Source organism: Podarcis gaigeae (assembly GCF_964106915.1).
Source record: "Podarcis gaigeae genome assembly, chromosome: 5".
Lineage (NCBI taxonomy): Eukaryota > Metazoa > Chordata > Lepidosauria > Squamata > Lacertidae > Podarcis > Podarcis gaigeae.
In genome coordinates this window covers 48,144,055-48,171,418 of record NC_139681.1, presented here as the reverse complement: position 1 = coordinate 48,171,418, position 27,364 = coordinate 48,144,055, and the positions used below count along the sequence as shown (strand labels likewise).

General features: G+C 40.8%; 1 protein-coding gene and 1 long non-coding RNA gene across 2 annotated transcripts; one reads left to right on the top strand and one right to left on the bottom strand.

Annotated features, from left to right (window-relative positions):
- Positions 1 to 1,988: 1,988 nt before the first annotated feature.
- On the bottom strand, positions 1,989 to 27,339 carry MCMBP (minichromosome maintenance complex binding protein). Its single transcript, XM_083741372.1, has 16 exons — positions 27,199 to 27,339; positions 23,842 to 23,927; positions 21,500 to 21,640; positions 20,418 to 20,459; positions 18,615 to 18,714; positions 17,629 to 17,760; positions 16,960 to 17,111; positions 14,961 to 15,061; positions 13,451 to 13,626; positions 10,584 to 10,707; positions 9,126 to 9,243; positions 8,318 to 8,483; positions 4,642 to 4,775; positions 3,803 to 3,967; positions 2,989 to 3,077; positions 1,989 to 2,256 (listed from the first exon to the last, which is right to left on the bottom strand). The coding sequence occupies exons 1-16, from the start codon at positions 27,254 to 27,256 to the stop codon at positions 2,130 to 2,132; spliced, it is 1,911 nt and encodes a 636-aa protein (XP_083597498.1). The 5' UTR covers positions 27,257 to 27,339; the 3' UTR covers positions 1,989 to 2,129.
- On the top strand, positions 18,709 to 19,851 carry LOC310845843. The gene is made up of 2 exons (XR_014564997.1): positions 18,709 to 19,082; positions 19,122 to 19,851. It is a non-coding gene; the product is annotated as an uncharacterized lncRNA (long non-coding RNA).
- Positions 27,340 to 27,364: the final 25 nt, after the last annotated feature.

Sequence of the window (27,364 nt, the reverse complement as noted above, 5' to 3'; positions counted from 1 at the left end):
AACCAGCAAAGTACAAACAAGTAAGGAAATGGGCAAACTTTGGCTGTTTGGATATCTCAATCAGCTGTTTGTGTAGCAAGGTTTGGGTATAATTCTTTGTGTTCAGATAGCTGAGATTTGGATAAGCATTCTGATAGTGAGACAGTAGGTTATGATTAACGTTAACATGGTTTATAAAGCTACAAACCCTGGTATACTAGTGACTTCAGTATAATTCTACCTTTAATGAGTTAAGGTGCTGGGCTGGGTTTGCACTTAATGCTATGCCATGCTTGAATAAACAGTAGTTTTGTGTTATATACATGAACCAGACTTTTGCATTGATTCCTCAGACGTTGTTTGAACAGTCAGTTTATATAGTCCGCAGCCCTATTTTAATTCTATTCAGTCTAGGATTTTAAAAAGAAAAAACTTCAGTTTGAAGATGTTTTTATGAAAGTATCTTATCCCATTTCTTTTAAGGTCTGCTGCACTGATTTGCCTAGTCCTCCCAAGGCATAATGTATGGTATCCAACCACACTGGTGCTAGATGCAGGAATGTCCAAACACCTACCATGCATGAATGAAGACTTGCCACTACTTTTGCCTTAAGGGAGTCTACAAGATTCCAAACATGGAATATCCTCTGGTTAGACATTAGTTGATTATTCATGCATTGATTAAATCTGTAGCTTATATGTTGATAGTATTGGCTTCTATTCCACCCCCTCTTTTGTTTCTACAAATAAGGGCCTCCTCCCTGAACAGGTATTCACCTCTGAATGCCACAGTGGATATATTTGACCTGGATGTAGTGTCAACATTGCAATGATGCAGCCAGGTTGCACATCAGACGGATGTATTGGTGGCAGTGGACTTGTGACCTTAGATGCATGGAAGCTTGCCACATCTGCAACAAAGGCTGTAAATTATGCAAGGTGCACCAAACCCACATACATATTACCCTCAGTAGTGTTGTGTTCTGCCAAAGGACGGAGGGGTGGGGAACTGATGTTGCAGAAGCTGCACAAATGAAGTCGACTGCAGCTCTGTGGCCTTTCTTCCAAGCTAATAATGCAGAACACCTCTCACCACAGGAACCTTGAAACTTTCCAAGGACTTTTTTGGGGGGACGGGCAAAATATAAAACTGTTGTCCTGCATAACGGTGATGCCCATTCACCATTGGCAGCTGCCTCAATATAAGCAGCTAATGCAGGGGTTGGCAAGGTTTACCTTGACTGGGCCGGTTCACTCCAGCGGAGATCCCTCTGTGGGTTGGATCGCGCACGCACGATTTCCAGCATCTGCATCTGTGCAGATGTGATTTCCGACATGAGTTCCGGCGCCCCAGAAATGAGCCCCCGTGCCGTGCTGCGCTGGTTTAGTGCAGCACGCGGGGACTCGCCAAGCGGGTGGCTCGGTTTGGGGGTGGCTCATGGGCCTTAGGTTGCCAAACTCTGAGCTAATGGGACCTCTGGGAGAGGACTTAGTTGCTGAGGAAACGGAAGCCTTTCTGGATGCAGGCTGCCTCTTGGGTTCTACACCCAGGTATGATGGTATGTTGAAAAGCAGAGGCACAAAATCAAAATTGTACCAAGGAGTTGCCTTGGTTTGTCAGGTTTGTCTCATCAGGAGTGCTATGAAGGAGAGATGATTCTGGGGCTATACCAGAGCCTTGCCACTGGCTTAACTGAGAGAATTCTCAGTAAAGACCTCTGAGGAATGGCTGAATGAAGCTCTCAAAGAACTTGGGAGACTCCATAGGCTTTTCTAAAGTTCTTGGCCATGATTCAAGCCTCAAACTCCCACCCAAATAAGGCAGTAAGCTTAAACTCACTGAACTGTTAGTGTGAGGCAACGATTACTGCACTTTAGTAAAGAGAGACATTTTTTATAGTAAACTTTTAATATCAAACAGTAATTGTTCCATTGTTTCTAGTTCAGTTACAAAACAAGCTCCAAAATTTTATGATCGGTGTTAAATCTGTTGAACACCATAAATTGTGTCCAAGTTTGAGAAAACAGCCATAACATTCTGGTACAAATTATCTACAAAACCCAATATAAACATAAGCTAGCACCCTTTGTACTAGCTCCACAGATTAGGCAAAAGTTGCAGTCATCAAAGCAAAATGGGAGCTGTAGCTTTAGAGTTCATTTCCATTTACACACTTCTGCTGCTGTAGTCTCACTTTACGTTGTGCCTCCAATTGCTTTGCTCTGAGCCATCTCTCTCTTGACAACGTCGTCTGCCCAGCGCTCAGAGAAAGGAACCTGCAGGCAAGAAAGATACGTTGTAGAAACACGGGTTTTAACTTTGCAACTGTAATCTGTGATCACTCCATATCCCTTAACTGTGCAAGAAAGCAACAAGCTAAACTGCGCTTCTAGGTCAGGGGTCAGCAAACTTTTTCAGCAGGGGGCTGGTCCATTGTCCCTCAGACCGCTCAAGCACTGCTGCTGCTGGCACCAATAAAGCCTAGCCCCCTTCCTCCTCTAGGCAGGGTGGGGAAAAGTCAGGAGGAGGCGCCACCACCGTGTGAGGGAGTGGGAAAGGATGTGTGCGCTAGAGATCCACACAGCGATTCCCGGATCGTCTGCGGGCCAGATCCAGAAGACAATTAGGCCTGATCTGGCCCACCAGCCTTAGTTTTCTGACCCATGTTCTAGGTAGCCCCATAATCCTCCTTTGCAGAATCTGGGTCTGCATGCCATGTACTTGTTCTACTTAAGTGTATTATATAGTATAGTTTATTTGTAGGCTCCTACGAGTCTAGGTTACATTTCTTGGCAATCCAGGTCAAGAATTATCATAACCAGGACTTTTTTTCAGCAGCTTGCCATAAAAAAGAGATTTAGTGACTCTCCAAAAGGAAATGGAGGAAGATAAATGAGCAATGGTGGGGAAGAAGGGCCAAGAAGAGAACTGAAGCAGTTAAAGGGATAAGCAATTCTTCAGCAAATTATGGCATCTTGCAGTTTGCTATTCTGCATTTGTATTCTCACCTTGCCACAAGTAGAGTTCTATGAAGATCATCAGCTGTGATACTCTCAGGGTCATTTTTACGCATTTCCACAAAATCATCTTCTACTGCCTGTAAGAGAAGTTGTGTTTTGATTAAATGTAGTGATAAAATTATTGCACTTTCGAAGTATGTTTTAAATATGAGTTGGAACTACATAGCAAATTACCTTGCTTGTAGCACTGCGCTTTTTAGGCATGTTGAATTCCAGGTGGGAAGAATTATTTCCCCACTACACAAAATAAACATCTACCCCTTTTTTATGCTACTTTTAGCTATTGTAAGGTAGGAATGCAGTGTAGTATTGGCAAAATCTTCCATTGAAGGAGGGACTATAGTTCCAAGCCTATATAATGGCAAAGTGCTTTACTCCCAGGTATCCTAGTGTTACAACAGCTCCTAATGGGCCCCTACATGGTGCCGTTATCCCTTGAAGACAGTATTCTAAAATGAAGAGAGTGTTCTATCCCACCCATGAGAAGACGAGACCACACTTGCCTACTCCGCTGCCAATACGCACTGTCCGTTCATAGGGATCATGTCCTCCTGCACTTTCTCCCCTTGATAATAGCAACTTAACTGATTCTAGGACAGTTCTTCATATTTTTCAGGAAGCAACAGGCTGAAGCAGTCATATCTGAAGTCCAACAAAATCCCCAATGGTAGATTCCCTTTCATAGTTAGGGCAAGGAGTATTGTGGATAAGGGAGGTGGCAGCCTAGATGGAATGACTCTGTCCCAAACTATATACTCTGCTTGACAAGAGATTCTGGTAAAGCGGAAAGTGCTTTCTCTACCTTGGTCACTTCATCAGATATACTGTAATCCAGCAGTCTCAGCAAGCTTAGATAAATGCGGAACTTGTTGAGGACAGATGGCAGCACTGCTGTGAGAAGGCTGCTCATGTACTCTTCCATATTGGGGGGAATGAGCTGCGGCTGCAGGTGGACTTGGCAGTCGGACTGTGGAAAGATATTGCACAGCATTACTTCTCCTTCACTGTTATCAGTTCCATACTATAAGCGATGTGGGCTGTAATATGAGCCAGATGGGTGAGGTAAAAAATATTATTAATAATATATATATTTATTAAACAATTTTAACAGAACAAATTATCAATCAATATAACCAATTACAATTTTATAACATGCAGAGAATAATATGTGCAAATAAATCAGAGAGGGGAGCTGAGCTTGCGGGTGGGAGAGTGAGGGATAAAAAAGGGGGAAATTATTATTATTAACAAAGCACAAATATGGTTTAGACTATTAACAAAACTTAGGCAACCCTAAATAGATGTATTTGCTACACAGCTCCAACTTGAGGAATGGGGGTTCAAGAACTAGCCTATCTGGTTTATCCTCTCCATCTACAAATGGAACACCACACATAATGTCTACGATGTGTGGGCCATCATCTTCCAACTCTATGTTGTCCTATCGCTACAGCATCCCAACCTTTCCCTTTCATTTCAAAGTAAATGAGATCTTAATAGCAAATATAGCATATTTCACTGAACAGCAGTTGAAAGTGGCAAGTAGTGATAACACACAAAATTAGTAGGCCTAGGATAGTATGCTCTTGTTCTTCATTAACAAGCTTTCAAATGCAGAGGAAAAGTGAAGTATTGCCATACCGGTAGGAGCGATCTGCCCTCTGAAGTGATAAGGACATTAATGTTGCATGGGAATTCCATCTGGTGGTAACTGAAGTCATAATCCACCTTCTGCCAAGTTATCAGGTGACCTAGTGCTGTCACATTGTGAACACCTACAGAAACAGGGAAAAAAAATCCTCTGAAATGTAGATGCAAAGTCTTCAAGTTTTAAACAAAACACAGTCTTTCAATGATCAGTTGGCAGTTATTTTGTGCAGTATATTACTATTTGGGAATAAATTATCTACTTAAATCACAAGAATATATGTTATATTACACACACACAAACTTCAGGATGTAGAGTCTACTCCAAGATGATGTAATATTATTGTATGTATCATGGCACTTTCCCGTTCAAAGGGATATTAGGTCAAGTCCTAGAGTAGATCCTGGAGTATTATTTGGAAGGAGACAGAATGGAGAATTATATTTTGCACAAGTATACATCTGCTGTTATAGCTTCTACTATTTATTCAGTATATCAGTTAAGAATTCAAGGTACTACAGTATCTGTTGAACTACGTGGTAGAACAAAAAAGAGAGCAATTTCAGCTTTTCAGCACCAGGCACTAGTCATCTGAATAAGGAGGGTGCTGGAAAGGGGGGGGGGGAATAGTGAGAGTTTCAGGGTTCCATGAACTTCCATCTATAAGCAATAGTTTTTGTTTCCAGAAATCCCATCGTTCTTGCTTATTCATTCTTCCCCTGTGCCTCCTGAAGTGCTGCAGTGTCCATTTGCTAGGGTATAAATCTCACCAGGTGCTATGGCACCCATCATGTCCAGCTGGAAAAGTGCTGTAGCAATCCCTGTGGCCCATGGAACAAGTACTACTATAGCATCAGTATGATTTCAAAAGAAGCTAAGAGACCAAATATGAAGCTCGAGATAGATGACATGTTTGTTCCCTGATCAGGGAAAGAAATTTAATTCTTCTTTGGCGATCGTTGGTAGCCAAGTAAGATGGTCTTCCATGAAAATGGTCTTAACAGTGAGTCCATAAGTGACTGTGGAGGCCAATTCTGGATCCACCCATCCTTCCACAGTGGGGACATAGGTTTCCAGGCGGACGTTGATCATGGTGAGGGTTTGCCAAACATGCCTTGCTCTTAGCTTGTTTCTCCTTTTTGCCCTGAGTTTGTGCTTCTTCAAAGTCCATGACACCTTTGGTAAAGGCTGTTCTCCAATTGGAGCACTCAAAGGCTAGTGTTTCCCAGTTATCAGCACTTATACTACATTTTTAAAGATTTGCCTTTAAGAACCTCTTTAAACCTCTTTTGTTGTGCACTGGTATTTCACTTTCCATTCTTAAGCTGGGAATAGAGTAGCTGCTTTGGAAGAATAATCGGGCACCCAAACTTTAATACAGTGGTACCTCGGTCTACGAACAGTCCTGTTAACGAACTATTTGGGCAACAAACTCCGCAAAACCGGAAGTAGGTTTCCGGTTAGCGAACTTTGCCTTGGAAGAGGAACGGAAGCCAGAGGGTGGAAGGAGGGAAAGCATGCCTCGTTTATGAATGCTTTGGTTTAAGAATGGACTTCCGGAAGAAATTAAGTTTGTAAACCAAGGTACCACTGTATACAGTAGCAGACAAGAGGCACTACCACTTAGGTGGTGGCAACTACTATTCCATCCTACTGACCACGTTGTACCTACCAACACCTGCTTTTAAAGCAGAAATGCACTACTTGAGCATTCCTTCATTTATTATGTCCTTGAGAAAGAAAGGATTGTGATAGCAACTCATGGCTGTGGGCGGCTCCTGTTTTTCACATTTGCAGCCTCTTCACCAGGTACAAACAAATGCAGACTAGGCCCTCATTACATGCTCTTTAAGACAAAGTATGATTGCAATATTTTATGATCCAACAGAAGCAGAAAACCTGCTAGTAGAGAAGTTTAAGATAGCCTGGGTGTTCTACACAGGAGTTACGAAAATAGCCCAAGAATATTATAAGGAGGCGTCACTGTTTTAAGCTAAGAAACATAACTAAATGACACCAGAAGCTCTATTCTGCCAAGAATGATCTACTGATACAGTGAATTAAAGATTTAAGTTTTAGTTTCCCCCTAATACAGAGCTTTTCAATAGATGCCTGAGGCTAATACTGGTAATACCGAGTAAGAAAGCTAACCGGATGTTCAGAACTGGCTCGAGCTGGAGGCTCCCACGCTGGGAAAGGCAGCAATGACTCAGCAAAGCTGGAAACAGCTGCCTTCAGAGCAGCGAACATTCATTCCACCAACGGGCAAAAAGGAAGGAATTCCTTATTAAGTTTTCACAAAAGCACATTGTGAAGTGTACTAAGTTAAGTGAAAACGGAGCAAATTCCCACCCGCCAAATCAAACACAAGGTAACAAATTGTTCCACGCACATGTCAGGTTGATCAGAACAAACAAGGCATGGAGTAACTGGAACAATGAATTAAAGTGTTAAGCAGATTTAAGTAATGGTTTTAAATTAAAAGGCTTAAGATTTTGTTGGAGCACTGAGCCAAGTTTTTGTGAACTGCCCTGGAAACTCTCAGTGGTGGTACAAAAATCCCTTTACAACAAGCAAATTAAAAAAAAACAGCGCTGATCCAGATTTGTCCTTCTGTGAATGGGAGGGCTTATTCCTTTTGCAGAAGTAACTCAAAATCAGTGGAAGTTCCTGCTGGAGGAAAGGAAAGCAATTTCTGTCACTTTCCCTTTCCCCCCAGAGCCACCTTTTATGCTGCAGAAATCAGCAAAAAACCTCTCCTTCCAGTTGAGTTGCCAGCTGGCACCTATTTATCAAACCCTCCATCTTGATACTAAGCACGGGATATGAAAGGACTTTAATCCAAATTTTCTGCAGTACTTTAAGCACACGTACTCTGCTCTAATCATGCTAACCTGTAAAAATTGGTTAGCTACATATGACATGGGTTGTCACGTATGAGAATTTGTTATACATTACAGAGACAATGGCTTGGATCCTAGGTTGCTACTCTGTTGATGAAAAAGGGCGACTTCCATCAAATTCTCTGTCTGCAGCCCCCTGTGCCATATCTTTACAAAGGAGGTGGAAATCCCTGTTATGTGAACTCTGCTGTTTGTCAGAAGGGAAGTTATGATATAAGCCAACCAGTGGTTGAAAACCCTGATCTCACTGACATGTTAGATAAAATGTCCAATTATTTCAAGAATTGGGATTGTCAGCTTGAGAAAACACACATACATTTTGGGAGTAGACCACTGTGTTAACCAGCAAGAAGGTCCTGCCTGAGGCTTTTGGAATTGGGAGTCTACCCCTGTTATAAAACAAGGATGCCAGCAGTATAAGGAGATGAAGTCAGCACTGCTTCCAAACAGAGCAAAATGATCAGACACAAAAGTAGGCGGCAGAAACATATATAAAGCTACCGTAGTGAAGTTCAGGTACTCTCCCCTAAGCAACAAAGTTACAGACTGGAGCCAGTTAGACACACTGTCCAATTAAACTGACACAGATGTGATGCCAAAAATGGGCCAACTGAGAGATAACTCTGTAAAATAATGACAGTGCAACCTGAACAGCCAACATTATCCTTTCGAAATGCAGCGATCTAGTTTCTTCTTAATATTTCTGTTAATGCAAGAGAGCTTTGCACTGGGATAATGAATGGATGAATGAAACCCAAATACCAACCTCTAGTGTCAAGCTGTCCTTGCTCAAGCAGAGTCTCATCTATCACAAGGGAGGTATTGCTTGCGAGCTGTAGTACTCCACTCACTAAGCGGTTAGCTGTGTAGTCCTTGTGGGGGTTAAACTTTAAGCAGTTCATGTTCTCTATGGTCATGGGCAGGCGATAGGACTGTCAAGGGGGAAAAAAGTTACGAGCTTTCTGCTAAGAAGTGTTCCTTTGACAGACAAAACAACACTAAAACAGCAACAGAGATATAACAAGCGGGATTCCAAAGGAAGGATCAAACAGCAACCATGCAGACATCACAAGTTGAATGGGGAATACAAGTGTTTATTCTCAATACACTTAGATATGTCATTAGCAAGCTTTTTTTTAAAAAAAGAACTGTAGCGAGTTAAGTTTTTTGTGTATTAGTTTTAAAAGACGCAAGTCCTACGTGTTTACTGAGTTCCCTTAAAGCTCCAAATTATCATAGTACCCTTGAGTACTAAAGATGTTGCGTAAGGCAAAATAAACTCTATTCCAAAAAATATACCACAGAATTCCACATACAGATACTTCATTTCTCCATTTAGGTGTTGGCTACTACTATGACCAAGGAACTGAAAGTACTGTTCCAATAGCAGTCTTCACAGCTATTGGAACAGAAATATTGTAGGAAAGTGTGCACCTGCCTTTTTTAGGTATACTTCTAACACCTCCCGTTCTGCAATGAAGCTTCTAGGTGGCTACTGTATCAACATACTCATATAGGTGAACTATTGCACAATCAGTTGCTCCACAAAGCATTTATATATATAGAATTCTTACTGCAGGCACTAGCTGCTGAATAATATTGTATATGTGCTCCGTGTAGACATTATTTCTTGGACAGCCGCTTAAGTTGACTGTGAATTTTCCCAGAGGAAGAACATCTCTTCTTGCATAGCTAGACAACACACAAAAGAGAAAGCAGACATTTTGAAATTGCTAGAGTGATTGCAATAAGTTAGTGGCAAATTCATGATTCATGGGGGTTTTTTTAAATAAAAAAAGCAGATGTCTAGAAGGCTAATAGAAAGCTCAAAAATTGTTTCCCCTCCCCAAACCCTGTAAAGTGAGCTTCAGTTTTATACATCTGAATACCAGAAAAGACCTCAGCTTCATATGTAGAGGGCAAATGATGATTGGGAGCACAGTTGAGGATATCAATGGTTCAGGTGGTAAATTATTCAGAACCTCCAAATTCTCCTCCACAATTATTTCAATCATCAGGAAAGGCTGAGGTAGTTACAAATATTGGCTCAACCTTCCCCCTTTTCACTGACCTCTTAAGAAGGAGAGAAGCCCTGAAGGAGTTATATTTCTGGATGGTTTTGTTATAATTGTTTATTGGGTGAGGAGCAAGGACAGCTTATGTATCTAGTTAATTACTCCTCTCCCAATAGACACTGGAAGATGAGAAACAAAACATCCAAACTCAAATACACAAGTTAACAAGAATGAGAATGAGATGCAACTAACATATGGAACACATAAGACAATCAGGTCTGTAACTTCCTGATGCTATAGGAGCCCAGTCTGGAGGCGAGCTGAAGGCCCAACCTTAGATGATGAAAATAGGGTACAACTTAACAGAAGTAAATTTGGAGAATATTTGTCCAAAATGTACCACCCTTGAGCAAATTCTCACTCGCTCTTACAAGAATTAGCTGCAGTGAGCCTTGGGCTCAACTGCTTTCCCACCATCCTCTGGTGGAGTCAGGAGTAGTAAGTTGGCAGTTAAGTATTTTGCTCAGACTTGGTCAAACTGTGGCTAGTATTAAATATGGTTAGTTGAAACTACCATCAAGCCAAAGCTTATGAAGCTAGTCTGTTTGAATTACCTATAGGTAGGACTAACCACAGTTTAGGATTCAGAGCCAACACTGAGCTGTGGTTTATTGAAACTGAGATCTGTACTGGTGGAGGAAGGAGAACATGACCCTGAAGTTGGTGCACATAATGAACCATGGTTTATCACACACATACCATTGTTTGAAAGCTTCCCAGAGTTCTTGCTTCCCAGAAATCTTCAATTTCTTGGGCAATGATATACCCAAGACTATTCCTGTGTATTTGGGTTTAATACATTAAAACATCTGCTCTGGTTATTAGTTCATAGATGTTATTTTATCTCTTTGAGCCCCTGACACTTAAGAATCTGCTGAGCCGCATGCTAAATCCTAAATTTAAAAAGGGTTGTATGGGGAAAATGAAATGTTCTAAATAGCTGACCAGGTTACTTACACTGTGGAAATGAGATGCAATATAAGGTACTCAGCAGCCAGGCTGTCTCCCAAGAAGGCATGAGTGAGGAAGCCAAGAAGCTCTGCTCTGACTGGTGACAGTTCAGACATAAAACTAGAAACAACTAACAGAGAACAGTAGGGAGTAGACAGAAATACCATTGCCTAACAGTCATATAAAATACAGTTCTTTTTATATGAATGAGTATCAACTGGGGAAAAGACTGGACAACATACAGCTCTATATCCAGCAAAAGAGCAAATTTTGTATCTTGCTGTAAAACTTTGCCCACCTAAGTTTCACACTATGCTACTTTGTCTGACGGTTGGGGCAAAGTTTCTCAACATAGGCCCTTACTATTATTATTATTATTATTATTATTATTATTATTATTGGTTTAACATAATGTCTTTCTTATTATATACTTTCATACGACACTAACCAATACTATACAAAATCTGGTCTGCAAAAGCAGTACATAATTACACAAGCCAGAACACTATATGTGTGCATGTTTAAAGAATATAGATTACACAAAAACACAGGGAGGTGTCTGTCATTACAAAGAGCATAGAACCTCAGAATACTACCACCAAGAGGCAAGAAGAGCATGGTTGGATTTGGATCTTGCATGAAGAGGAGGTGACTCTAACCCTGAAGGAGGATACTGTGCTATAGACTGGCCTCCATGAGCCAGTCTGGGTTTGAATTTGAGAGGTCTGCTGCTTAGTTTCTGGTCTGTGGGTGCCCTCTGCAGGACAGGACTAATGAACACATTGGTGTACATGCAGCAGCATCACTAATTGTTTGGGGAGGCCACTTGTCGGTCACATTTTCATGTAACGCTAAAGCATAGTTTAGCACAATATACAGGCACTGGGCTGCATGCTTCCCCTTATCTTTTGCACACACAGCTGGGAGGAACTGTTTGCAAGCTTCTGCTCTTGATTTAAGGTGCAGCTTGCAGATTCATCAGGATCTAGAAATGTGCTTAGCCTTAACTATGGTTTGTTCAGCAGGCCACTGTCAGTAATTATGGTTTGAAACTGGCTTGTTTGAAAATCAACCATGATTAATATTAACCACAGTGTAAATGAAACAGCAGCTGTGGTTATGTAAAAGCAGAAGCTGCATGCGAGAAAGGATGGGAGCCTAAGATGCAATGTAGCCAGTTCATACAGCACTCAACTATGGCTCAGTGGAACATGCAGATGTAGACATTAAACAGCATGTTGTACATGGATAATAGAGGGTTATTTTAATAATGTCTCCTTTTTAATCTTAATTTGTAAACTACAGAGAATATAAAATTGAAAGGTGGCATATAAACGTTTTCTAATCTTGCAGTCCTTGGGAGAGTGTGCCAGGGGCCAATCACTTTTCAAATCAACCTCTGAGTGGGCAGGCCTCCCTCTGTAGCCTGCACCTTACAGAATTCAATAAAGGAAAAGGGGTATGTCATGGGAGAGCAGGGAAAAGTAATACATCTGAAAAAGTCCCAGTCTCCTGACATTATGCCCCCCAAATGAGTAAACATATGCAAGTCCTGAAGAAAAAGAAAGAGCAGGTGGTAACAGGCGCCCCCCCAAACCCCCACTGCTTTATGGTCCTTTTTGTCCTGCAGGGCACCAAAAAAGGTGTTTCCCTTCAGTTCTCCCTCTCCCACACTGTTTGGATTGCTCTGTAAATAAATAACAATTAAGAAAGTAGTACTGATTATATTGTAATATTTTATCTTTACTCATTACTGTCTACTTTCAAACACAGGAATGAATGGTAACTTGAATTTGGACAGAATTGAAGCTAATAAAGCAATTTATTTATTAATTTTCTTCCCCTTTTATGCAAACATTTCTCTAGCGAAATTCAGTGCCCACATAATGGCTGGCATAACCCACACTTTTAATTAACACTTGTGCTTAAGTGAGAAAATTCAATGTATAAAAACCCCCACCCAATTTTCCTTAAACAAAGCTGGGAAATACGGTACATAATCATTAATATGAGCTTTGATTTTTAGGAGGCTGGCTTCTGCCTCAGAGAAGCATCTAGTAGGGAAACAGCTGTTGTAGGGGGTGGGTGGAGAAAGACTTTTACTCAATATTGTAATTAAGAGCTGTTTCCTCAGCTTCCATTCCTTTGCTGAAAAACAGCTGATTTGGATTTGTGAATCCTGTTCACAGTGAATCCCTCATTAAAGGAAACTGAATGGTTTTTGAGCCAAGGGACTTAAATATGCTGTAGGATTCATAACTACCAGCTATGTTTACAAAAGGATTCAATAGCTCCATCTCCACCAAGGATCTCATAGTAAAACTTGTAGCCAAAATATAAACAACTTGCGTAAGGAAGAGAAACTATTTAAAAAAATACAAGTGTCACGAAGCAAAATCAAGCTCAGTTAAAAACCAAAGAGATCAGTGTTGATAGCAACCTTCTTTAACTATTTGGAGTATGGATCTTTGTAACATACACACTATAATCCCATGTTTGCATATTTCATATGCATTTGTTCACTAGATAAAAGTACAAAATATACACCAGAGCCTTAACTGTTGCTACAGGGGGTGAGCAATGGTTAATTAGGACTGGCATGGGGGGCCTTTTTCCAGGAATAAGCTTATTTCAAGTCACATTTCTCAAATAAAAAAAAAACCCTGACAATGCCAATGTATTTGTGGAAAATCTAGAAAACCTTGAAATCAAAGGCTTAAAAGATGTTTAGTAGAATACCTTTGTGATCTGAATACGTAGGACTCTGGGAACAAGCTTATTTCTTTGTGAATGAGGAAGTGGAAACAATAAAGTCCAGTGCAGACATTCATCAGTAATGAGGTCATCTTTCTTTTAATAGCTTAGCTACTTACAGCTCTTGCTTTCCTCTTCATTAAGGCAGGCAGGCAATAATGGATTTATGTGTTGAAGTTTCTGTGCTAAAATCACATGGATTCTGGGAACTAATGAGGCTGGGGGACTATGAACCCTCTGTTCTTCCATTGTGTCCATACATTCCATAGACTCCACTGGAGAGGATGAATTCTCCCTAGTAAATAAAAACAGCCAAGCTTAAGACACATTTCGTGCAGTTATACAGGTGCTATCAATGAATACAATGACATATAAAACAGATAGAGCGGGACTAAAAAATGTACACCATGAAAATTGGGAGGGGCAAGTCCTACTGGGAAGGACAGCTACTACAAGGTTTCAACCCCACTTAGAATCAAAACCTGCCACCGTGTACTTCTGTGGGATGAAGCTATAAGCTCTACAGAGGAAGGTATTACACATAATAGGCCTCTTTGCTATGGTGCTTGAGGCCGAAAGGAAAAAGGCAACATGGCTAGAAACCCTTCCCAATGTTGCATACACAGAACATCTCCAGGATTCTAACAGAGCAATCCTAAGTGGGGTCTGGAGTGGTACCAGTGTGGTGACTGGCATGGATGTGGCAGCCCACTAGGTCAAGAAGTGTGTGTATGCCTTGTAACTTTCCACAACATCAATGCCAGACTGAAGGACCCATAGATTGGTCTGGGGGGTGGGGGCTTCCTGCTTGCTACACTGTCAACAACATAGCTGAGCTTGATTAACAAATGAAGAGGTCTTCCTTCTGACATTGCCTGTCACCCTCATAGCGCTGTGTGTTTAAGGAGACAGCAGGGCATGTGCTGTCAGCACCATAGTAAAGGATGAGCTTAGCTTGCTATTGCAAAAACTGCATCATACTTCTGCTTATTTATACAGTGGTACCTCGGGTTAAGAACTTAATTCATTCTGGAGGTCCATTCTTAACCCGAGGTACCACTTTAGCTAGTGGGGCCTCCTGCTGCCGCCGCGCCGCCACTGCGTGATTTCTATTCTCATCCTGAAGCAAAGTTCTTAATCTGAGGTACTATTTCTGGGTTAGCAGAGTCTGTAACCTGAAGTGTTTGTAATCCGAGGTACCACTGTGCTGTGAATTTGGTTTAAAGAACATTTCATCATCTTTACGGTGTTCATAAACACCTTCCCCATAATTCTATGAAGTGGGAAACTGAGGCTGAGAGACATACAACAAATACATGGAAGAGGTGGTATTCTAACCCAAATTTCCCCCACTCTTGTCCCACCCTGTCCACTGAATTGCACTGGAAACAAAGCAGGATCAGCTTGTGGACTGCCAGCAATCTTCAAAAGAAAGATACTGATATAAATTTCCTCTCTGTTTCAGTACTGAAGCACACTGACCAAAGGGTTAGGGACACACTGCCATTATTATACTGATAAATTACAAATAAAATACTTAAATATTGTTTGTAGCTCAAATCTGTGTGCCTTCATCATTATTATCATTAATAACTGTAAATGTGGATCCTATTAACATTAAAATGTTACCTATCTTCGTTGTTCACCATGTTCAGGACTGGATCGACAGATAAAATCCCATACACCTCAAGAACATCATTCACTTTGAAACTATCCCCGTTTTCATATATCTGTCACAAAGAGTATTTTTAAGAGAAGAGACAGATTATAGTAGCATAATGCATAGAGCTGAATATTAAGCCAGGACTTATCTTTGCAGGAATGAGCAACAGCAAGTAGGAATGGATGAATCCTTCAATTTCGGTTTCTTCCAGATGCTCATTCCTCCAATATCAAGTTCAGTTCTTCACTTTTCTGCATCAGTTTGTGAATTTCTTTTTAAAATGGTCTCCCAAAACTTCACCAACATTTTAGTGCCCATTTCTCCTAATACACACATTTCTGTAAACCTTTTCTTCTAATGTATATATTACTTATGTTATTTTTACTAATATATGCATGTTTTATACACATTTATGCATACTGTACATAATTTGGGTTGAGAACTACACAGCACAATTCAGAGAAGCGAGATAGCTGCATTTCAGCTCACGTATTGTTTTGGGTTCTGCAAATTAGTTAGGTTCACATTTGCAGTGTGAACTGAATTTCTGCCTCATTCCTCACAACAAGTCTCATACTCTTGCACTTTCCCTTCTTTCTTTTGGTATGGCTGCAAGGAGGACTCTGGAAGTGTTTGCTTCTGTTTTGGATTAACTGCAGCTTGTCACAGTGTCTGAACGCAGACAAAATGGGGTTAATCTTAACTATATTGTACTGAAAAAAAAAATCAGATTTTGAACTCTGGATTATGAAACTGGTTTGTTTCAACAAACCCATAATTAATATTAATTGCAGTTTAGGACTTTAGGACTTTGAGTACACTACAGTTAATCAAAAAGAAGCAACAGCTTTAGATCTTTTCTTTGTGACCACAGTGGATGAGAAGAGAGGGGAGGGAGTGCACAAACCTGAGGCTTGCTGCAGCTCATTCCTGTGACAATAAACCATCCAAATACAAATGGTATCTGCAGAAGTGTGAATGCACACAAAAGCTCATACCAATAACAAATTAGTTGGTCTCTAAGGTGCTACTGGAAGGATTTTTAAAATTTTGTTTCATCCAAATACAGCCAGTGTGTTTCTCTAGCAAAATCATAAAGCAGATTTCAACATAACCGTAGAGACTTAAGAGAGCAAGCAGAAGGTTTCTTGCACATTTCATTGTATCTGCCACTTCTTGCTTGCAGACATCTGTAATAACTAGCTGCATTTTACCCATTTCCATGAGTTTAGCACTGAGCTTTACTCTTTATAGAGAATATATTAATCATTTCAGAAATATGCAGCAGTAATGGCCAGAGCTGCATAACACACAACGCATTACTAATCAACATGCACAACCCCCAGCACAGACACCAACTGTTGGTCTACTTCTTAGCTTACATTCCAGTTTTTGGAGACCTACTTTGGAGATTTACATATTGCCATTTATTGTGTGAGATATGAGTATCCTGCTGTTTCACCTATGTCAACTCACATAAAATATATGATCATGGTTTTTTTTTTAAAGAATGCACATATAACTTCATAACTTCAACTGAATAAATAGGATTAAAGGAACATGACATCTCAAGTGTCTGCTTATGTGAGTACAACTGCAGCTACACATACTTCTGTGTTCTGAATTATAATAATATACCCTAGGTCAACAGTGCATTTAATGGCAGGATTTATTTTAAGGATTACATTCTTTTGGTTTTCTTAAGAACAGAAGAGCCCTGCTGTATCAGGCCAGAGGCTCTCTAGCCCAGTATCCTGTTCTCACAATAGCCAACCCAGATGTCTATGAGAAGCCTGCAAACAGCACCTGACTGCAGCCACATGCTCACTCTTATGACTCCCCAGTAATGGGCATTCAGAAGCTTATTATTTTCATCAGTGGAGGTTGAACTTAGCCTCCATATTTCATCCATGGATTTCAAATGTAAATGAGGTAATGCTTAATACTGCTTGATATGCTTATTACCTTCACAAGACATGCAGGGCCTTTCTCTCCTGGAAGTGGAAAGTTTAGATCTAGCGGAGGTGAGCAATTTAAGGAGATCGTCTGATGTCTTGCAGATGCTTCTGTTTCTAATCGCTTTGGCTCTCCACTCCCATGGATATCAGGCACACTTCCTGCAAGTTAGAAGAAGCAGTTTCTAATCAAAGTCCAATCAAAGTTGAAATTAAAACTTCCAGTTTTTCAGAAGCTTTACAAGGCCAGAGGTTTAGGGTAAAAAAAGTAAACGTTGTAATGGGGTGCATCCAATGTAGTGCAAAACTAGAAACATACAGTACTTGTTTTGCTGGTGAAATATTTTGCACCAGTAGAATATTGTTGTGCAAGAGAATGCATAAGCAAGATGCTGGTAACTTTGTTGCACAACAGATTGCCCAATCAGTTGCACAAGTTTCCACTAGCACAGCTGCTGCGATGGATTCCTCTGCTATGCAACATTTAAAACTCATCAGTCCATTAGTGCAAGAGCACTTGATCTAGTGGAGAGAGAATCACAGATGCAGCCCAATAAGTGGATCAGAGTACCAAAAAAAATGTGCTTCAATAAAACAGCTATTCAGCCATACGACTTTAGTGTCTTTTGGGTGTAAGAGGAACTTAAAATAAAACCATCAATGTCTAATTAGCTGATACCCAGATGTTGCTCTCTCTGTTTAGATGGATGCAACTCCATATCTTCATCTTCCTCATAACTCCTCTTGTGACGACTTGGTGTATAGGATGTCGAAGGGCAAACTCGAGCTTGGCTTGCACTGGTATAGGCTTAAATCTCAAGTTAAGGACAATAGCATTTACTGATGTGATCTACCCAGCATAATTTGACCTGGTATTTCAATTGTATGGAATTATTTAAAACAAAACAAGACAGGGAAACAAGGCACCATTCTCTCATGGGATGTATACAACAATAGAACATATTCCACATGTAGCCTTAGGTTATAGAGAACTGTGAAAATAACTTGCATCTACTTGCATATGAAACTCCTTAGGAACATTTTCTATCTAATCTAACAAACTCCACTGAAGTGATATAATTCAGCCTCAGTTACAAGATTAACCACAGCTAATTAGTAATTACCCAACATACTTCCACTAGCTGAGTAATTTCACTGGTCTTAAAAGCTGAATTCAAGCTTGCCTTTCTCCCTCAAAAAGTTAATCTACAATGTATAGTAGATTTGATAGATTTGTTATTTTTGGATTAACCACCAGAGGGAGTCATATTTTTCCGAAGACTTCAATTTAATAGTATTCTAAAATTCAAAAAATGTACAAAGCTACTCATCTGTTTGTGTAGATATGCCTGGAAAAACCGACCCTACATTTTTATGGAATAATTAAAAAAAAAAAACACTTCAATTTTCTTTGTAGAACAGTACAGCACCTTTTCTTCAAATTTCAAGGCACTTTAAACAGATAGCTCAGTCGGTAGATCATAAGGCTCTTAATCTCAGGGTTGTGGGTTATGTTGAGCAAAAGATTCATGCATTGCAGAGGTTGGACTAGAGGACTCTTGTGGTCTCTTCCAACTCTACAATTTTTTCTCTCCACCCCACATTGCATATATATTTTTCTATATAACAGTATACAGCACAGTCAATGAACTGCAAAGGATATTTCTTTCACCCATGCCGACTCTCCAGGCACTGGAACACAGTATAAAGTCTGTCTGTCTCCCGTTACTATTTGTTTAGGGTTTAAGTCTATTTCTTGGTGAGGCTAGAAAAGAACCAAGTGACATTACAGAACATTAGAATATGAGATATCCAATAATATTTGGCCACTTTCACTTCAATAATTCTATCCTACCTGGTCAGTTGTAACAGAAGTTAATCTACTAGAATATTGAGAGTACCAAAGTATTTTTGTTTCCAAAAAGGATTGCAGATTCATATAGTGGTACTCCTTTTCACACTAAGATAAAATATATTATGTTCTTCCAACAACCATCTTCATGTTGCATCTGATGCTTTAAACCATTTTAAATGCAAGAACAAAACACCTGCAAATAGTTTTCCTATTATGGAACAAAAATCATGCAGGTTTTATTCTTAGAAACTGGAATAACTGCTTCATCATAATCACAGGTTTTGATAGTTAATGTTGCAGAACTATGATACTAACAGTCACAAAAATAAATAGATAAACAAAACGGGCTTATTTAACAATTTGATAGTATATGCCATAATGACTCATCAGTGTTTGCATCACTCAGACAAAACCCCCAGTATAATGTAAGAATCAAAGCTCAAATTAAATTAAAATGTTGAATCAATCAATATACTTTAATAAAAGCCCCATTCTCTGGATGCCAAAACGGCAACATCCATGTGCAAGAAGGATATATCAGCAGATGTGGAGGAATCCGAAAGTTTGCAGGAGTACCAATCAAAATATTTAGGGGGGGAATCTAAAAATGGGAGGGGGCTTTGACCTAAAATGACCCATGGAAGACTCAACATGCTCACTAGCCATAAAATGCTGACTGGGTTGGAAGAACAACATAAGAGTGAAAATGAGGATCTTGAAGAAGGGCATGGCTGGTTTGTTGGAAGCCTGTAAATGAGACTTCACACTGCAATGTTTTATTACGGATCCTATGTGTTTATAACTAAATCTCAAAGCTGCAAAGAACCGTGAATTTTCAGATAACTATCTTAATAAGAAAAATAAACATTCTGTGGCAACAGCATCATTGCAGCATGAGCTTTCATAATCAAAAGCCTACTTCATGCATCTGATGAAGGTCTTGTCTTGTTCGTGAAAGCTCATGTCACAAGACTTGTTTTTACAGCAGCAGACCAATGTGGCTATTCTCCTAGAATGTAGGCATAAATGAGACTTTCTATATATTTTTTTTAATGGAAATAATTCAGTACTAGATGCACCAAAAGGATCAGATCATCAAAACCTTCTACAATTTGATAGTCTGTTCTATTTCCACGTCACTGTCTTGGTTGTGTAATACAGGACAGAGGCATTATCAAATACACCACTAAATACATTCTTAGTTGTGGTGCTGGAATCAACATTTTGTCAATACAGAAAAATATCCCTGCATGCATATCCTTGTTGAAATAGACTTCTTTGAAGTACTATTTTTTTCTTTAGAGAGAGGTGCAAGAGAAGCAAGGGAGAGGCACATATATATATGGGACGACTTACTGCACAGAAGTAAGAAACATCACTTGCAAGGTTCAGGTTTATCCCTTTAAAACCTACACTTAAAACCCCCAAACTGCTAGATTTTTATTCAAAGGGAGGAATTCAGTGTCACTCTTCTAATCGTTCTGTCAGTGCAAGCATTACAGCTTGCCCAACCAAACCATCTCCCCTATGGATTCTGGGGATTATTCAAACCCAAAACCGAAAATGGGCGGGGGGATGGGACAGGGAGCTATATTTGCCATATTATCACTCACCCCACATTCTGCTACATCTCTGTATTTTCCAAAATGCAAAACCTATTAAAAAGAGGACAATGTGAGATCACTGTTGTATCCTACATCAGTTCACATTCATTTCTATGCATAACAGAAATCTCTTCAATTGTGGTTATGCTTTAAGTATCAGCATTGCGATACATATTTCAAAGTAAAGATCAAAATAAATCTGACAAAGAATTGAATATGGGAAAAATTCTGGCCTATAGCCCCCTTCTGAAAGCAGCTACAAAATACTCCTACAGATGAAGAGCTAAATCATGATGGCTTGTGGCTATGCCTGACACAGATGTTCAGGATCTATTGGGAGGCTAATATACAAAATATGATTATGTAAATTTCATATTAAAAAAGGCACACCCCTTCAGTTATACCAATAATTGATGTGGTGGCCTTGCTTCCCAAGAGGCACTGCTGAACCTTCTGCCGTGGTAATTAATATGCAAAGCAGTTCAGCTGAGAGCAAGTCCAAGATATACTTTTATGCCGCAGACATGCCTGTTTCTTTAAGGAGACTGAGACCTGGAAGTCGTCCATCTAAGTAGGGTCTTCTCAGTCTTGGTGGGAATATCTGTAGGTCTCAGTCCTTGAGTAAATCACTGCATATGCCCAGCACAAGAAATGCCAGGGTTTGGATCATGATAATGATGCACCTATCCACAGTTAAAACAGAATGAAGAATCCTCTTTCCTAAGGAGGAAGACTGATTACTCACCATCCCTGCACATTCTTCTTATTTCAGATTACTCAAGCATGGGGTGCTCTTCATTGATGAACTGTTGATGGATTTTTAAAAGCATGGATTGGTTGCTGATACCCTGTGTGTGTCAGGAGGAGTTGTGGAAAGGGAAGTGGCTGGGTTTCCCCCCCTCTTTCACCCTCTGTCGAACTTCTGCAAAAGCCCCATGTGACATGGAACAATAAGCAGAAGATTTGAGAGAGGAGGTGGATGATGGCCACCATAAATCATGGCTGATTAGTAAGGCAAGCACACACAGAGAGAGCACGTATCTGTGCATGTGAGAAAGCAATAAGGACCATAATAAAGAAGAACCACTTACACATGATTTAGTATGTATGTCAATTGTTTCATAAACATTCATATAAAATTCAGGATCAAACATATCTTGAACCATACAGCGAAATTTCACTAAACTGTTTGGCTTCAGATAATGTAGAGGGACATCATTCAATGAAGGCACCTGTAGAAGAAAATAATAATATTGAAATACTACTACTTTCACGTGACATATACAGAATTTTACTCTCTAATGAAATCTTAATTTATATAGTAATTAGGAATCATGAGGAAATCAATCTATACTAAAGAATATACATTATATTTTTTTAATCTAGCAGCAGCCTTATTGTTTGTTTACATCAGCCAGTGGAGAAAAAAATGTTGTCAAGTTCACAATATTTTTAATACTGTGTATAATAGATAACCGGTATAATAGATATACAGATGTGTTTTCTAAGATAGGTCCAGCTTTTTAGAAGTCTTTTACTGCTAGATTTTGACCTGGGAAATGCTGTGGCTCTTTGGTTAAACCACTTCTGCTAACATCTACTTTTCTTTTTGATAAATGCAGGTGCTAAGAGCCATGAACAGATCCATATCATTTTGAATAACAATGATAAACAGTAAAACTGTATTAATACAGCACGGTACTGTCACCATTCAAACCTTCGTTTTCTGAATTCACTGTATGCCCTTCATTACAAGGCTTAATTGCCAATTATCCAGTCTCTCAGGCTATCAAGCTGCTGAGCTATAATCACACTTCAGTTTACTCTTTTGTACTTTGGGGATGGGGATGAATTTACCAGAGAACACTGATGTTCAAATATTTAATCTCAACTAAGCCAACACCGAGTGTCATTCAAACAACTTGTCATCAGAAATAGTGCTCTTTCTGGAATGCTTATTATTCTAATCTGGTATGCTCATGTGACTTCCCCTTTGTGTTCATGTCTAATTCTACCTACAACATGTTTTTACCCTAAACTCCCAGGTAGGTGGGTACAGGTTGGCAGCTTAGGCGTTAGGTAAAGTTGGCACAGGGGAAAAGCAAGGTTGTGCCTTTAACAGCTATAAGGCAGAAGTTTGACAGGGTAAGCTTTTCCTAGTATGGAAATACATTTGTGGGAAAAGCTTCGCTATGATTATATTCTAATTTTGTGTTATGACATATCCATCTCCCATGGCAGCCATGTTGTGACTGGCACCCACAATGCTCTCTCAAAATCCAAAATTTGCCCATTAGTTCAAAAGGGTTTGTGGCCCCCTCTTCTACAGTATGCCACTGCGAAGACTTATCCTACAGCAGGCATCCCCAAACTCGGCTCTCCAGCTGTTTTGGGACTACAACTCCCATCATCCCTAGCTAAAAGGACCAGTGGTCAAGGATGATGGGAACTGTAGTCCCAAAACAGCTGGAGGGCCGAGTTTGGGGATGCCTGTCCTAGAGGCTAAGAAACACTGCTACCAATGCAATGAAATTAAACAGGCAGAGTAGGCAATTCTGCATCCTGACTATTCCTGCTCAAAATCTCTATAGTAGAATTAACAAAAACTCTGACCAGCCTCCACCAGCTACTTATTTTTTATATTTTTGTGTCTTATCATGAGGTTAACAATACCTACAAGTCCCAGTTATACGTGGGGAATATAATTAGAGGTGCATTCAACTTACTGTCTTTTCAATGAAGTTATAGTCTGTTAACTTTGCTCTTCTCTAATAAAGATTTTCAGTTCCTATTGCACTTATAGTGAAACCCTAACATCAGATATGCCAAGTGGGAGAAGTTAGGATGTGGTATGTCGTCCCACTCCCAAAATGAGATGCCCTTAAGCTGATGTAAATAAATTACCCCAGTGTATCTGTTTACACCGGCTGAAGGAAAGCCCTGGTGGCATAAATTAAATCGGCTTAAGTTATGCTGGTGTAAAGGGCAAAAAGGGGGCATGTCAAGAATGGGAAATGTGTGCAGGGAGAGGGATAAAGAATCTTATGCTGCATCACAACTCCCTTAATTCATTGGTTTTACCCACAGAGATTGGTGTAATTTACATCAGCTAAAATGCAGGTGTAACTAAATTCCCCGAATAAGAGTCAATGAAAGGATAGAAAATGAAGGTTTGCATTTCCCCTGCACCCCATCAAGCAGGAGCAGTTAGAATGCAATTTAACATACCGAGATACGCCTTTGTATCTGCTTGGTTAGGACTGCTCCGCCCATCTGCTTGGAGCCTTAAAATCCTTTTAGTAGTTTTTCTCAGTTCAGTTTGCAAATTTATTTAAAGCAATGTTACAGGAAGATATTGTGTAAAACACAAGTGTACTGCCACCAAAGCAAAAGGGTAGGACCTAGATATGTAAATAAGTAAGCCCATTTTTACCCAGTTAGTAGCATTATTTTCTTTCAGCTTCTCTCTGAAGTATTCCGTTACTTTTCTCTCCCATTCAGGATTCAGACTATTTTGAGCTAGGAAAAAACCAAATGAAATTGAACTATTTTAGAACATTCAAGAATCCAATGTATTTGGGCAATAAAATAGAATCCTGACTTAACTGCAAACACAATTTTTGCAAGAATATTGTCAGATAGCATTAGTTATTGGAAAAAATAAAGAGCTTGATTCAAGTAGTAAGGCTAACATTTATTAGTTTTGGAGACAGCATGCCTCTGAATACCAATTGCTGGAGTTCATGAACAAGAAAAATGCTACTGCATTAAATTAAGCAAACTGAATATTTAGACTAGAGATAGGGAATGTGTGGTCTTCAGATGCAGCTGAACTCCAACTCCCATCAACTTATTGATTCCCATCAACTCTAGGCAGTATGGCCAGTCTTCAGGGATGATGGGAGTTGTGTTCCAGCAACACACGGGGAGCCACAGGTTCTGAATCCTTGATTTAGTCTGTCAATCAAATGTGGGGCGAAAAAATTTCAGAAACAGAAAATTTTCCAGTGTTTTATTTTTCAGGAGAAAAATAATCAATTTCACAAGTTCACTGTTAACATTGAATGGATGCCAATTGCAAATAAAATATTAGGGAATCACAATATCACATAAATGACGGGTGGTCACGTCGTATTTCTTGTGTGAGGTTTCCAAGTAGTGGGCAGCCTGTTGGCTATCAGGCACTTAGGAACTTACAGCAGCTTCAAAACCATTTTGCTGTTTGCAAAGGTCTTTAAGGCAGCTCCCACGCTCCTGTTTGAGCCTCTTTGAAATATCACTCTTTGAAGCAGCTTCACGCTTCTCCTTTAAGCAAACAAGTGGTAGAGAGACGGTGGAAGAGGAGAAAGACACCAGAAGATCTGAATCAATGTACAGTGTTCAAAACTCCCATTGTTGAAGGTGCATTTTGCGACAGGGAATTTCATTAGCGTGAACAGTTTCTGAGCGCTGGGCACAATAATGTGCCTAAGATTTCAGATTAAAACTGCAGAGTGGAAGGAAAGGATGACCTTTTTCTGCCTCCCCACTTCCAGCTACTTTCTGAAGATTGGAGAAGAGACCCTCTTAAGAATATTAGGGGGGTGGGCAGGGGAAGGACTAGACCATGTGAAAAACAAACATAATATTTTAGCTGCAGTTCATTCATTTTCAGCTTTGTGTTCTTGTTAAAAAAAAGTGCACCTAGACATTCCATTGTTGCGCCCATAACCAGGTTTAAGGTGCCATTTAGTGCCTAGCTTTCATATCTCAGTTTCTTTTCAGCTGATGAGTGGGGATTAAATCCTGCTGCCTTGGCTGCATGATCCTGTTTGCTTCTAGCAACAGGGCATGCAGCCAATGCAGGGTTGGACCCTGTTCTCCTGCCCTCCATGATGGGTGGGTTGATGTGTTTTGGGGAAAATGGCCATGGGGCCAAATTGGATTCCATGGAGGCCCAAGATTGACCCATGGGCAAGAAGTTATCCACCCCTACTCTATAGCATCAGAAAAGTCTCCCAAAATTTCCCAAATATCCCACATCACCGTCAAATAGGATTGATATATACTTTCTATGTCATGAAGAACAAACTGTTCTTGCCAATTAACTAAGTAGCTGTAGCCTCTGAAAAATTCTAGACAATAGAAAGACAACCCAAACCCTAGTTGGGTAGCAGTGATGTGTGATGGATGCACCACTGCATCTGTCACTCATGCTGGTCAGAGAAGAAAGCCAGCAAGACGGGGGGGGGGGGGAGGTAAATCACCCTCAAGTGATGACAGGGGTGGCTCACAATTCAGAAGACCCTGGGCTAGCTTATCCCCTCTTCTGGAACACTCCATTTTGGTACTCCTGCTTGCCTGAACTTTTAGTGGACTGAACAGAAATATCTACAGTAGTGGAATCCAGCAAGGCTGGGGGGATGGATTCCCCCACCAATCTAGCCTGCTTTCTCGCCTGGTGTGAAGGGCGGGGTGGGTAGGACAGCCAACTTAGTCGCTATGTAACTAATCTTGCTTAGTGCCTATGCATGTACGCAGAGAAAGCCAAGCAGAAACCATTCAATTTTACTACCTGCTCACAATCTATATATTGTTATTGAGCTGGGGGGGGGTAGACAGGCTGTATACTTGAGCCCCCTTCTAAGGTTACAAAGGAAGTGGCTTTCTGCCCCAACTTTCAACTCGCTGGTAGTTACAAAGACCAGAAGTTATTATGTGAGCTAGAAGCTAAAACCTGGCAGACTGGAGGCTAGGCAGCTGGGAGACAGAGCTGTGTGTGATTTCTGCTGGAATCCAAGGATGGGGCTATGAGAGAAGCAAGACCGTCTTAGGGTGTGTTAATGCCACGAACCTCTCCATCATAGACTTGGGTCATATACACGTGTAAATAAACCATATACCCTAAAGACAGCAGAGTCTCTGCTATACTTCATTCTGAAGGAACATGACCTGGAAAAGCCTGGAACCCCTTGAATCTCACACTGCTCGGAGATCGTGGTGGTGTGCAACAATATAAATTCTGTACTGTAGAAGATATTAGGCATTCATTTCCTTAAAACATATGTTTGCAAGTTAATTGTTACTATAGCAGGCTGTCGTTATTCATACCAATCAATAAGCTACTTGATTTTAGTGGCTCTCGTTTGGTTGTTTAAATCAATGGTCATTTATTTCAATTGGCTTGGTTTAAATCCACACATCCTGGGAGACACAGACACCCTAGTTAAATACCCCAGCAACTGATACTGGTAAGGAACAAAACATGTAGAAGCCAGACGGCGTGGTATTTACCTGCCTAACTGGGCTTTGACATGCACCAGCCTAATACCACGTCCTCACTTTATTCTGACAGAGGGCTCTGATCTGGCGATTACCCTCGGGGGGGGGGGTAGTGATGTTGAAGGCTCCTTGGAACCTCCCGATTCTTTAGCACGCGAAAAGGCATACTACACATGCTCAGAGGCACTCTTATCCCCGTTCCTGGTCTGCTTTCAGGGCGCTTCACAACCACAACAGCCATGCGATCCCGCCGAAGAGTGGGAGCCAGGCGTCCGCTGCCCTCTCGCTGGGCAAGGCCGAGCTCCCCACTAACGCCTTCCAGCTCTGCCCAGCTAGGCCCACTTTGCCCTGCCGCCCCTCCGGCTCCCTCCATGCGCAGCCGACTCCTTCTTCCGGGTTGATCCCGGCCCAGCTGGTTTGTCTCAGCCCCGGCTCCTCGTCCTCCTCCCTCGCTTCTCTTTCCCGAAGCCTTCTCGGCGTTGCTCGTTTGCCTCGCCGCCCTCCCAAGTCCGGTTCCCCCTTCGCTTACCGAAGATGCCTTGCACGATACTGAGGGGGCAGTTCAGCCAGTCCGCCACACACGGCATGTCGTCGGCTCTCGGACCGGGAGGCACACGCGGGTTTTCACCGACGGTCGCTCAGTATCCCTCCGACGGCGGGCAATGGCGCGCTTCGGCGGGCTGGTGCTTCGCGAA

Excerpts from the sequence above, each read along its gene's own strand:
- MCMBP (XM_083741372.1), bottom strand. The coding sequence starts at position 27,256 with ATGCCGTGTGTGGCGGACTGGCTGAACTGCCCCCTCAGTATCGTGCAA. Across the intron at positions 8,484-9,125 it reads TTCAGCAGCTAGTGCCTGCA|TCCTATCGCCTGCCCATGAC; the intron begins GTAAGAATTCTA and ends CCCCCTTGACAG. Across the intron at positions 4,776-8,317 it reads AGGACAGCTTGACACTAGAG|GTGTTCACAATGTGACAGCA; the intron begins GTTGGTATTTGG and ends CTGTTTCTGTAG.